Source organism: Echinops telfairi, unplaced genomic scaffold, assembly GCF_000313985.2.
Source record: "Echinops telfairi isolate 266 unplaced genomic scaffold, ASM31398v2 ScPeMD7_7468;HRSCAF=8506_0, whole genome shotgun sequence".
In the NCBI taxonomy this organism is placed as follows: domain Eukaryota; kingdom Metazoa; phylum Chordata; class Mammalia; order Afrosoricida; family Tenrecidae; genus Echinops; species Echinops telfairi.
In genome coordinates, this window is record NW_022111369.1 from 44,752,661 (window position 1) to 44,765,200 (window position 12,540).

At 39.3% G+C, this 12,540-nt stretch overlaps 1 protein-coding gene across 1 annotated transcript in view; it reads left to right on the forward strand.

Annotated features, from left to right (window-relative positions):
• Nucleotides 1-10,478, forward strand: part of CDKL2 (cyclin dependent kinase like 2) — a 67,021-nt gene extending 56,543 nt beyond the window's left edge. Inside the window, exons 10-11 of the mRNA XM_045284355.1 lie at nt 5,437-5,525; nt 8,132-10,478. Coding sequence (XP_045140290.1) covers nt 5,437-5,502 — 66 coding nt within the window. The 3' untranslated portion in view covers nt 5,503-5,525; nt 8,132-10,478. The remainder of the gene's footprint in view (nt 1-5,436; nt 5,526-8,131) is intronic.
• The last annotated feature ends 2,062 nt before the right edge of the window (nt 10,479-12,540 follow it).

Consider the following 12,540-nt stretch of genomic DNA (forward strand, 5'->3'; position numbering starts at 1 on the left):
CAAGCTGTAATCTTATGGAAGCCACCCGCCTCATCTCTTCTGCAGAATAGCTGGTGGGTTTGGATAACCGATCTTTCAGTTAGCTTAGTGGGTGCTTAATTCACCACACTACCAGAGCATGCCAACAAACAAGGGGATTATAATTGTTGAAGATAGTAAAATAGCCCAGGGATTCGGAGGAAAGGGCTTATTAACTGTTACTATTTTATTTCATAGTGACCCTGTACTACAGATTAGAACTGCCACTGTCAGTTTCTAAGACTAACTCTTTATGGGAGTAGAAAACCTGTTCTTTTTCCCACAAAGTGGCTGGTAGTTCTGAACTGCTGATTTAGAAGTTAGGAGCCCAGCACGAAACCACTACACTACCAGGGTTCCTATGAGTCAGACTCGACTCAGTGGCAGTGAGACTTGATTGCTTTACCTTATCCCTTTGCCAACAATTTCTGTAGCAATATTTCATCAAAACTGGACAAACTCTTGTGTGATGATTAATCCACACATTCTACAATTAGGAACTACTATTACTCACTACTATCGAGTAGATGCCTACTCCTGGTGATACTATAGGACAGGGTAGAACTGCCCCCTGTGAGTTTCTGAGACTGTAAAAGAGTTACACTTTACAGGAGCAGGAAGTCTCATCTTTCTCCTGCAGAGTGGCTGTAGTTTTCACATCGTTTACCTTGTGGTTAGCAGCCCAGTACATAACCACTGCACCAACAAGGCTCTTGTCATTTAGGAACTAAAGTCTTAATATACTGCTTGTCTACTCCAAAATTTTAATTGGTTACAGCGGTGCTATGATTCCCTCCTTTGTATTTGTATTTTATTATTTATCATCCTTGGATCACATAGGCTAGTGCTTCTTCCAGGTGGGCTTAGTTGACTCCTCTCTTAGATGGTTGCTTGTTTGAAGACAAACCTTTAAGACCCCCCAGTCCCTTTTTGATAGCTGGGCACCATCTGATTTCTCCAACACGGTTTGCTGTAGCACCATATCTCAGCGTATCTTAAACTGAAAGAACTCAAGAAAAAAATTCAAGCCTTGAATTGCAATATTGAAAGAACTAAGGGGGGAAAATATTGAATGATACAGGAAGCATCAAAAGAAGATGGAAAGAATATAGAGTTACTATACCAAAAACAACTAATTGGCATTCAGTTATTTCAAGAAGTAGCATGAGCAAGAATCAATGACACTGAAAGCATTAGCCAAAAATAAGGCTCCAGGAATTAATAGAATAATAATTGCAATGTTTTAACCAGCTGATGAAGCACTGGAAGCACTCACTTGTCTATACAAAGCCACTTGGAAAACAGCTAGTTGACCAACCGACTGAAAGGGATCCCTATTTTCTTTTCCATTTCAAAGAAAGGTGACCAAACAGAGGTGCTCAAATTATAGAATAATATCATTGATATCACAAGCAAGTACAATTTTGCCAAAGATCAACAATGGTTGCAGCAGTACATTGAAAGGTTGCTACCAGAGGTTGAGGGAGGATTCAGAAGAGATATGGAACAATGGGCATCATTTCTGATGTCAGGTGGATATTGACTAAAAGCAGAGAATACCATAAAGATGGTTACTTGTGCTCTATTGACTATGCAAAGGCATTTGATATGCAGATTGTAACAAACTCTGAACAGCGTTGAGAAGAATGGGAAATCCAGAACACATCATTGTGCTCATGAGGACCTTGTGCAGGGATCAAGAGGCAGTTATACAAACAGAACCAGGGAATACTGCATAGTTTTTAAAAATCAGGAAAGGTGTGCATCAGGGTTGTATTCTCTTACTATACTTATTCAGTCAATCCGTATGCTGAGCAACTCATCAGAGAAGTTGAATTATATGAATGAGAAGCAACATCAGGATTGGAGGAAGGCTTGATAACAACAATGATATACAGATGACAATCTGGCTTGCTGAGAGTGAGGAGGACTTGAAGCACTTGCTGATGAAGATCAAGGTCCTCTTGGAAACTTTCTTTAGTACTTCTTACATAGTAGGTTTGATAGTGATAACTTCTCTTTGCTATTTTTAATTTGAGAATGGTTTTATTTTGCCAGACTTTGAGTTAGTTGTTTGTTTCCAGCACTATAATCTCTGATTTCTGTGGAAAAATTATTAGGCATTTGAATAGTTAGTCCTTGTTTCATTTTTGTCTAGCTACATTCAAAGTTTAGTCTTTTAGTGTTGTTATTAGTTTGAGTATGATGTGTCTAGCTAAAATTTTCTTTGAATTTGTGTTGGGTTTGTTGAGATTCTTGAATCTGTAATTTATGTCTTTTATCAAACTTGGGAACATTTGGTCATTGTTTCTTCAAATACTTGTTCACTGCAGTACCTTTTTGATCTTCTTCTGAAAATTCAATGATAGACATCTTAGCATGTTAAGCACTTTCCTAAAGGCTTCTAAGGTTCTGTTAACTTTTTGCTAAATGTTTTCCTCTATTCCTCAGATTAGGCAATTTGTATTGATGTATTATTTTCAAGTTTTCTTTATTATGTCAATTCTGTCATTAAGCCCATCTAATTTTCTGAATTTCAGATACTACATATTTTTAGTTCTTAATTTATTATTTTTAAATTTTGTTTTTTTAATTTTATATAACTTAATATGACTGCTTTAAAAATCTTCGTATGGTGGTTCTAATGTCAGATCCATAATAGGATTGATATTTGTGATTATCTTTTCCTGTTGGAATTGGTCACACTTTCCTAGATTTTTTTTTTTAATCCAGTACTTTTGGATATTCTCGACATTGTGAACGTTTCATTGTATAACCTCTGGGCTCTCAATCCTTTGAGGAATGTTGATATTTGTGTTTTAGAAGGCAGCCACCCAAGTTGTTTATACACTCTAAGTTCTGTCTTACTGTCTTTGTGAGGTGGTTTATTCATTTTTATTTTAATAAATCATTTTATTGGGGACTCTTACAGCTCTTATAACAATCCATACATCAGTTGTATCAAGCACATTTGTACATATGTTGCCATCATCATTTCCAAAACATTTTCTTTCTACTTGAGCCCTTGGTATCAGCTCCTCTTTTTTCCCCTTTCTCCCCTAACCTCCCACCCTTGTGAACTTATTTTCATTTTCATATTTTACACTGTCTATTGTCTCCCTTCACCCACATTCCTGTTGTTTGTCCCCCTGGGTGGGGTGTTGGTGTTGTACAGCGGTCATTGCAGTCAGATCTCCCTTTCTCCTCCTCCCCCCACCCCCACCTTCCCCCTCCCGTCATGGTATTGCTACTCTCATTATTGGCCCTGAAGGGTTATCTGTTCTGGATTCCAAGTGTCAAGAGCTCTTATCTGTACCAGTATACATGCTTTCGTCTAGGCAGATTTGTAAGGTAGAACTGAGGTTATGATAGTGGGGGAGGAAGCATTAAAGAACTAGGGGAAAGTTATGTGTTTCATTGGTGCTGTCCTGCACCCTGGCTGGCTCATCCCTTCCTTGTGACCCTTCTGTGAGGGTCTAGAGATGGGCTTTGGGTCTCCATTCTGACCCTCCTTATTTGCATCAAAATGATTGTTTGTTTTGGGTCTTCTGATGCCTGATACCTGATCCCATTGACACTTTGTGATCACATGGGTTGGCATGCTTCTTCCATGTGAACTTTGTTGCTTAACTTCAAGCTTTTTAAGACCCCAGGTGCTTTATCTGTCATAGACAGGGACCATCAGCTTTCTTCACCACAGTAGTTTATGCACCTATTTTGTCTTCGGTGCTCGTGTTGGGAAGGTGAGCATCACAGAATACTGGGTTATTAGAACAAAGTGTACTTGCGTTGGACTTGAGTAGAGACCCAGTGTTCGTCTGCTACCTTAATACTTAACCTAAAATATATGTACATGGAACTATATCCTTATTGTTCTATATTAATATATTTACATATGTACATGCTTGTATTTGGACCTCTATAAATGCCTTTTGTTTCCTAGTTCTTTCATCTGTTTCCTTTTACTTTCCTCCTGTCCCACTATCATGTTCGACCTTCATTCGGCTCTTTCTACTTTCTCTCAGCTACATTGCACCTGATCGAACCCCATCATGCATTCTGTGCCCTCCTCAGCACTGATTTTAAATCTCTTACTGTTTTCTTATCCCTGGGTTTGTTGATTCCTCTCTCCTTCCCCTCCCCCACTCCTCATCCCATTGTTTTCTCCTCGGAATTGTTTATCCTGTCTATCTTATATAGATAGACATGAGCAAAACAAAACAAAAACAAAAACTGGCCTATGAATGTCTTCAGATTGGGTTTGATGCAGTGCCAAGCCCTGCCCCTGGAGTCTGAAGTCTATTTTCAGAGTTCCCCTTGCTGCTCTGTTGCACACCCTTCATGTTATACGTGTGTGTGTCAGACTGGGCACAATTCCCTCACTGTGTCTGTGGTTCTGTCCCCTCCCCGCCCCCCATAGTAGTTGTGGATCAGTAAGGGGACGTTGTGTCTCGTGGTAAGGCCGACCCTACCGTCCTCTCTGTGCATTAGCTGCTCCAGTGAGAATGTCCTCCTCGAAGCTTGGTGGGCCAGGATGCTGTACCCTGCCTGGGTCTCTCTTTCCCTATTAGTTTGCTCCCTGTGTAGTCTGGATAGACCTGCCATTCTCCCCGGGCTGTAGCTTCAGTGCTGTCCTGAGAGGTGGTTTAAATCTCAGTTCTCCAAGTGTTTACCATGTTAGCTTTGATCTATCTAAGGCATCCATAATTCAGGGATTAGATTAAGACTTCTGTGAATTCACAGACAGAATTAAAAGATTCCCGTTTGCTGTTACCTCTTTCTACCAGGATTTTCCCCATACTTTTTACTCTACAGCAGTGGTTCTCAGCCTTCCTAATGCTGCCAACCTTTCATACAGTTCCTCATGCTGTGGTGACCCCCCCAACCATAACATTATTTTCATTGCTACTTCATAACTGTAATTTTGCTACTGTTATGAATTGGGCAACCCCTGTGAAAGGGTTGTTTGATTCCCCCAAAGGGCCCGCAACCCACAGGTTGAGAACCGCTGCTCTATAGGAACCCCCATTTTGGTTCCTATGGCTAGAAAAGGGTGTTCATCTCATAGTTTTAACCACTTATACTTTCTTGCCATTCTGTAACTAGAGTCTGTCCTTAAGGCAATGCCTTAGGAATAAAGAGCAAACAAAACCTTCTATTATAAAGGGAGAATGTTTTGGTTTTGTTAAGTGGGAAAGATTATGACTTATAGTAGGCTTATGCTCCTATTGCAGATCTGAAATACCATTTAACGTGTGTGTAAAATAATAAGGCACAGAATAATGTCTCCTTATTTTATCCCCTTCTGTATAAGTAACTTGAACTATAAATAGTTCATTCCAAATAGCTGATGTGTGTACTAGTACAATTGAGATATCTAGGGAGCGTGAACTTATGATACTTGGTTTAAATTCATAGGCAGCAGGGTCTCCCCCGTCAGATGCTTCAGAGGCTGACTTCCCTCGAGTGGAACACCAGCACTGAGGATTATTTTGATTCGGAATTGGGTAGGTCTGATTTTTCATTCTGAAAATCTGTGCAACCTTTCAGGGGAAATATTTTATAGCTTGCTGAAAACCACATTCTTTATCTGACGCCTTCTCTGGTGATTGATTCCATTAAAACCCCTGATAGAGTTATACCATTTAAAAAACAAAAGTAGCATTTGTCTCTGGATGAAATCCTTTTTCATAGTGTTTATATAATTTCCTCTTAAGCTATTCTATATTTTATTGACTACAGTTGTGTTAGTCTGGATAGACTAAAGAAACAAATCCATAGAGACTCATATGTGTATAAGAGAGAGTTATAGAAAGAGTAATTGTACATTAGAAAGCATCCCAACCCAGTCCAGTCCAAGCCCCTAAGTCTGATATTAGCCCATATGTCTGATACCAATTTATGAAGTCCTCTTCAGACTCAAGAAACACATGCAATGACACCAAATGCAGGAATGTCACAGGCCAGTGGGTAGAAAGTCTTTGGATCCAGTGGTGGTGTCAGCATCTCAGCACTGGTAGGGGTCTCCTCGTGGCTCCTTTAGGTCCAGGGTTCTGGCTGCATCAGGGTTGGTCCCTGTGGCTTCTCCTCAGGGATGTCTCGCAGGAAGTGAGTGAAGTGTCTCCCACCTCCAAGGAGGAAATACCAGAGTTTGTCCCAGAATCCTCAGGGGAAGGGCATGCCCACAGAGGCCTCATTGGCTGTGTTCTGATTGACAGACTAGACACCACCCCTTCACTCTTAATCTTCAAATTGACAAGCAATTAAATAACTACCACAACAGTAATGTGAATTTAGATTAGCAAGGTGTTCCAGAAAAATATGTATTTATTTCCCTCATCAGTCATTTACCCTATGGTATTATAAACTGAGACAGAGTAAATGATTGCTTGGCAGTCTTTTTCCCAGTAAAAAAGTAGCAGCACTATCTCAAATGATTGTCTTCCTTTTAAATATAGCTTTTTAATATTCAAAAAGATAAAAACCTTTTGAGTGATGATTTGCCATTCGACATCAGGTTAGTCACTCATTGTTTAATTTTGCAATAATTCTAAGTGAAACTTGATGTTAATAAAGTCCCACATTCACATAACTATATTATCAGAATTAATCTGTTAACTTCCATGAAGCACTTTGTATGTCAATGATATTAAAAGCAAATTTACTATGAAGTTTACATTTCAACTTAGACTAATCCCTCACTTGTACTGGTTCCTCCCAAGGACCTGGGAAAGTTTTATGAAATACAGTCATATGACCAGATGCTTGTAAAATCTTCCAAATTTCTAAAAGTAAAATATTTAACATCAGTTTTATTGGCATATAATTTGCAAATGATATAATTTAATCAGTGTATCATATTCAGAAGAGTTGTGCAGTCATCATCACAATCAATTTCACAACATTTTCGTCTTGTACTCGTTGTTGTTGGCTCCCCATTTCCCTGCAGCTTCTCTTGCCATGCTCCTAGGTAATTACCAATTGAGTTACTGTCTATAGATTTACCTATCTTGGATCACATATAAAATATAAACAGGAAGCAAACAAACAAAAAAAACAACTGTGACAAAACAAAACAGAACAACCTCAACTGGAAGGAATTAGAAAATATTAGAAATGGAAACAACTCTAAAATGAGTCAAAAAGGAACAAATGATAAGGTGTTACATTTTAGCTAACTACATTTCTCATAATCGACTCTAGCAAGGCATTTCACATCTCAGGACTATGCTCAGAGCGGATTCATTGAAGGCTTAATCCCTGTGGGACCCTGCAAATGGCATAGTGTTTACACATTGGGCTGCAATCCATAAGAGCAGCAGTTCGAGGCCACTAGCCACTCCACAGGAGAAAAAATGGGGCTTTCTACTCCCATAAACAGTTAACAGTTTTGGAAACCCACGGGGCAGTTCTACTCTGCCCTATAGAGTCGGCAGTAAGTCGGCAGCAACACATTGGCAGGGAGTCTTGTCATCCATAGTCTTCTGCAAACTGGGAGGGAGTTCACGAGTTAAGCTCCAGTACTAGTCCTTCCTTCAGGTTTGGGTTTTATTATTTACAATACTTGGATCACACAGGCTGTTGTGTTTCATCCTGTGAACTTAGTTGATACCTCACTTAAATGGCTGCTTGTTTGAAGACAAGTCTTTAAGACCCCAGACACTATTCTTTCTGATAGCTCAGCACTGCACCGTCTGATTTCGTCATTACACTTTGTGTTAGCACCCATATCTTCAGCCATCTCTTCATGAGGGAGATTATGGAGTAGGGTCGTGTCATAAGAACTAATTGTTCTTGGATTGAGGCTAGAATTAAGTGCAAACTCTTTGGAGTCTTTTACTGTGAGCCATGTGAGTTCATTTGTACAAATTAATTAATATATGAGCTAATTCTTATAAACTGTATAAAGGCCCTACAAAATTCAGAATCTGTTTTGTCAAAATTAGTCATTATTGAAATGATGATAGTGTGTTTACCTTCCTTATTTTTATTAGTAATTATCCTAAAGGTTATTATTAAAATCTTGGTGTTGATACATGATTTCAGGTTTTCTTAGAATACATATTAATGTGTACAACATGATAAAGCAAGGGATATTCAATTCCATTTCTAGATGCTGCTCTAGCGCTTGCGATGGCGTCCTCTTATGCTGACATTGTACGAGGAGAGATTTGTGGTTTTGATTGTTCTCACTTGAACTGCCTGTATTTCCTGAGAAAGACCTTGCCGAAGAAGGAAAGACAAGACTTCCTTTCCAAATGTTTTGAAAGGAGAAGACAAATACCCTCAGCTGCTAACCCATCGCCTTTCAGGTCACCTGGCGTTACTTCAAGATGTGTCCAATGAAAGGAGAGTGAGATGGTTCTTGTTAACACGAATGCATATTTGCTGTTATTAGATTGTGTATTTAAGGTTACCAAGATTAAAAGTGAGTCAAAAGAGAGAAGCATATTATAAAAGGTCATGTTTTTAATGCATTGAACTTGGTGTGTTACTTATATAAATGTGTGCATTTATTTAGGAGTGGTTGGTGGGGGTAGGTAGTAAAAGTAGGACCAATAAGAGAGAATGTTTTCTTTACCCTAACTTATCTATAAAAACCCTCCGTAACATCTCGTTTGTTTCTAGCATTAACAATATGTGATTGCTTTCCATGGATCGACTTATATACTCAGTGTCTGTGGTTGCTGTTGATATTTGATCAGTGTACTGTGGGAATCTGTGCTTGCTGCCGCTCTTCTTCTAAAAACTACACGTAGGTGTCTCTGACAAGAAAACTTTTCATTCTGATGACCGATGCCACTCGGGCCTGGGAGAGGCCTCTGTATTGTAAAGTTCTGGTGCTGATGTTTCTTTGTAAAGGGAAATGATTAGAACAAGTCTGAGGAAGATGATTTTGTAGGTGTGTGTGGTTGTTGAGTACTGCATTTCTCATTGACAAAATTACACCCAAGGAGCCTTCAAAAAGTTTGTGGGAAAATGGAATTAAAAGAGAATAGATGTTTTCTATGAAGTTTTTGAAGCCCCCTAGGTTGTGTCTGTGTATAAATTCGGAGGTGGGAAGCAGGGTTACCTGTGGATCAGGATGGAATTGTGCTTCTCTGAAGAAGCTTTTGGGACAGCAATCCATTGCTCTGGATAACCATCCCTGTCCACAGCAGGAGAGCCTTGTCTCATTGTTTCCTCAACAACTGGGGCCTTCCCAAAATGTTTTCGACACATTACAAAATCGCTTAGCCACAATCCTCACATTGTTTCTAATGCACTGGGCAGCAATTTAATAGGTGAGAAGGTTAAAAATATTTGGGTCCAGGCTCTTTATTTCTAGAGGGATTCTAGTTGCCCTCTGCTTTGATCACATTAGGGAGTGGTTGTTAAGGGGACAAGAATTTGTGGGGTCTTTTGCCTTAACCAATTAGCAGTGTCTTGTTTTTCTAAAGGTCAGTATCTAGGACTTAGCACAAACGTGTAACTAATCCTTTTTCTATATTACTCGAGAGTACTTAATTAATATTGAATTCTAACCTTAGACACATGGGCCTTAAGAGACTGGGTACATTCAGGAGGAAACAAAACAGGGTAGTTCTAGTGTTGTGTGTGTGTTGTATGTGACTTGCACAGCCCATAGGGCAGAGTAGAACTGCCCCATAGGGTTCCTAGGTGGAAATTGTTATGAGAGCAGATTGCCAAAACTTTTCTTCTGAGGAGCCAGTGCATGGGTTTGAACCACTAACCTTTCAGTTAGCAGCTGCTCACTTAACATCTGCCCCACCAGAGCGCCTTGTACAACTCTACCAGTGGTTAACTTAAAATTTGGTCTTGATTTTAAAGCTCTATTTTTCACCTCTGACTAGGGTTTTGACTACATTGATATGGCTAACATGTTGAGAAAATTAGCATATAGGTATTGATAGATTTTGCATGAAAATATTATTGTTATTGAGTTTGACTTTGAGAAATATTGCTAATAGATCAGTGTGAAGATACCAGCTCAGTGTCTGAGACTTAGAACCAGTTTCCCTCTCATTTCCTACACATACTTTTGGTATATTTTTCTTATTCAAATACTTTGTGAACTTTAGAATTAAGGATTAAAACTAATTGACTACTATTCCAAATTGAGACTTGAGGAACAGATCTTATTAGAACCTTGGCAGTTTTAATAGGAAAAGAGGATTTTCAAAATTGTGATTATAGATGCTTAACCAAAATAATACTTTTTTAAAAATCAAAGTTTTAGTCTCTCTTTACAACAGTTTGATTTAGTCACCCACTAATAGGATGTATACTGATGGTGGAAATTGGGTTTGCTGTGTGTATGTGTGCTTGTTTTAAAATTAATAAATATATTTTACTGAGCTTCATAGATGGTTTTTATTTGGATTTGTTATATTAAGAGACTATCCATAATGTATGTACTACCGTATGATATGTATCCAATAAATATGAAACAAACTATACATTCTTTCTTTGGAAACTTTGGATATAAATGTGGTGACTGAAGCCGGTCGTTGTGGAGCACACTGGCTCATGGTGGTCTCGTGTGTCAGGGTAGAACTGTGCTTCCTTGGGGCTTTTCAAGGAAAAAGTAGATCGCCACGTCTTTCTGTCCAGGTGCTTGTGGGTAGACTTGCTCCCGAAACTGAACACCCAGGTGGTACAAATAATTAGCATACCGGACTGATAGCCCCAAAATTAGGGGTTTGAGTCCATTCAGAGAAAGGTCATCGGGTACCTCAAGAAAGGGTTCGGTGATCTACTTTCAAAAATGCCAACCATTGAAAACTCCTAGGATGCCCAGGTCTGCGCTGACACATACATGGGTTCACCATTGACTCAAATGAGCAGCTATGGGCGGTTGGTGGCAAGGTAGTTTTCTTTTATAGCTAGTGATACAACCAGCATGCTTGGTCATCAAATGTCTTGCAATGGTTACTTGGTAAAAATTGGGACTGATTCATGCTTAAAATTTAGTTCTCCCGATTCAGAATCACGTGTTTGTTGAATATCTGACCTCACAGTGAAATGGGACTATAGAAGATGTGTTCTCTGATGTGACTCTCACATTACTGGTTCCTTTATTTTAACCGTTGGCCAGTGTAGAAAACTGGATTTGTACTAAGCTGTCAGACGATACTGAAAAATGTGATCGACTCCATTCCTAGGGCCTCCTCTCTATAATAACTCCCTGACAGAGAGTTCGAGAAACAACAAGGCTAGTACCCTAATGCTGGAAGCCATCGTTGTTAGGTGTTGTCGACTCAGTCCCAATGCATAGTGACCCTATGCACAACAGAACAAAACACTGCCTGGTCATGCCCCTTTCCAGGGACAAGCCTCTCCTGACAACATACCCCAAGTGTATGTGTAGATGTCTTGCTTTCTTGTAAGGCTGCCTACTTTTAGTGAGTTGGACCAACTGGATTTTTCTCTATGGTTTTGTGTTAAGCTTACTTCATTAGAAAAGGAGGTCTTAACACTCATCAAGGTGACTGAAAAATCCCTTTTTCACAGTACTTTCTAAAGAATCTTATTTTTTCACTTGGTAGCTCCAAACTTGAAACTGTAGTTAACATACAGCATATCTGTCTCAGCATGCCCTTCTGAAAAGCACCTTACTACAGATCTTGAAGTCATTTGTAAATAACCTGTGATTTCAGAGCTTTGTGTTTACAGATGTGTTTGGATATCTGATATTGAATGTACTATACCCTGAGAAGTGTTAACTAAATAAAAGCCCATCCATAAAATGGCATTTTTCGTTGTTTTGAGAAAAAGTCCTACACCCCAATGATAACTTTATTCACTTTAGACCTTGGACCTTGGCAAACAGGGTAATTTCTTGTTTATGTGAGGACAGTTGTAGTATAGTTTTAGAAAAGATATTGTGTATCAACATGAAATAATATAATAATGAACAAGTGAAATGAAAACAACCTCTCAGTTCTGCATGTCTTCTTGTCTCTACACCAGGGTAGGGTCCTCGCTCAATCAGGTTTTGACGTCAGTTTCCCTCCATGCAGCCAGCTCCAATGCCCTAAGACCTGGAAAGCTTTCCCCCTCAATCTTGGAATTTTAAACGATCCCTCCACCCTGTGACAACACTGTTTCAACGGGTTGTCTTTCCTCAGTCTGCCTTTAGCTCTCTTCTGCGGATCATCACTGCTTTTGTTTATACATATATACACCTGTCTGTCTCCCCATTGATTTTTTATTTTTATGTAGGAAAGCAAGTTTGGGAACAGTGTTAAATTGTTCCCAAACTCTCCAGGAGAGAGCGAGTCAGATTCTGAATGCACACAGGCAAGAACAGTACCCAGTGTCCTTGGCCTGACTAAGTTTGAAGTCTCACTAAAGCCTGGTGGCTGCTCTTATGTTACCTGTCTGCCTCACACTGTCTAGTAGAGAGGTATTTCTGTGACAAAACTACCAATAAGCATATGAGGTAGAAATGTTACCCTTTAATATTAAAGGATTAGCAAGTTTGCGGAATGTATTCACTACTACTTAATCAATGATAGA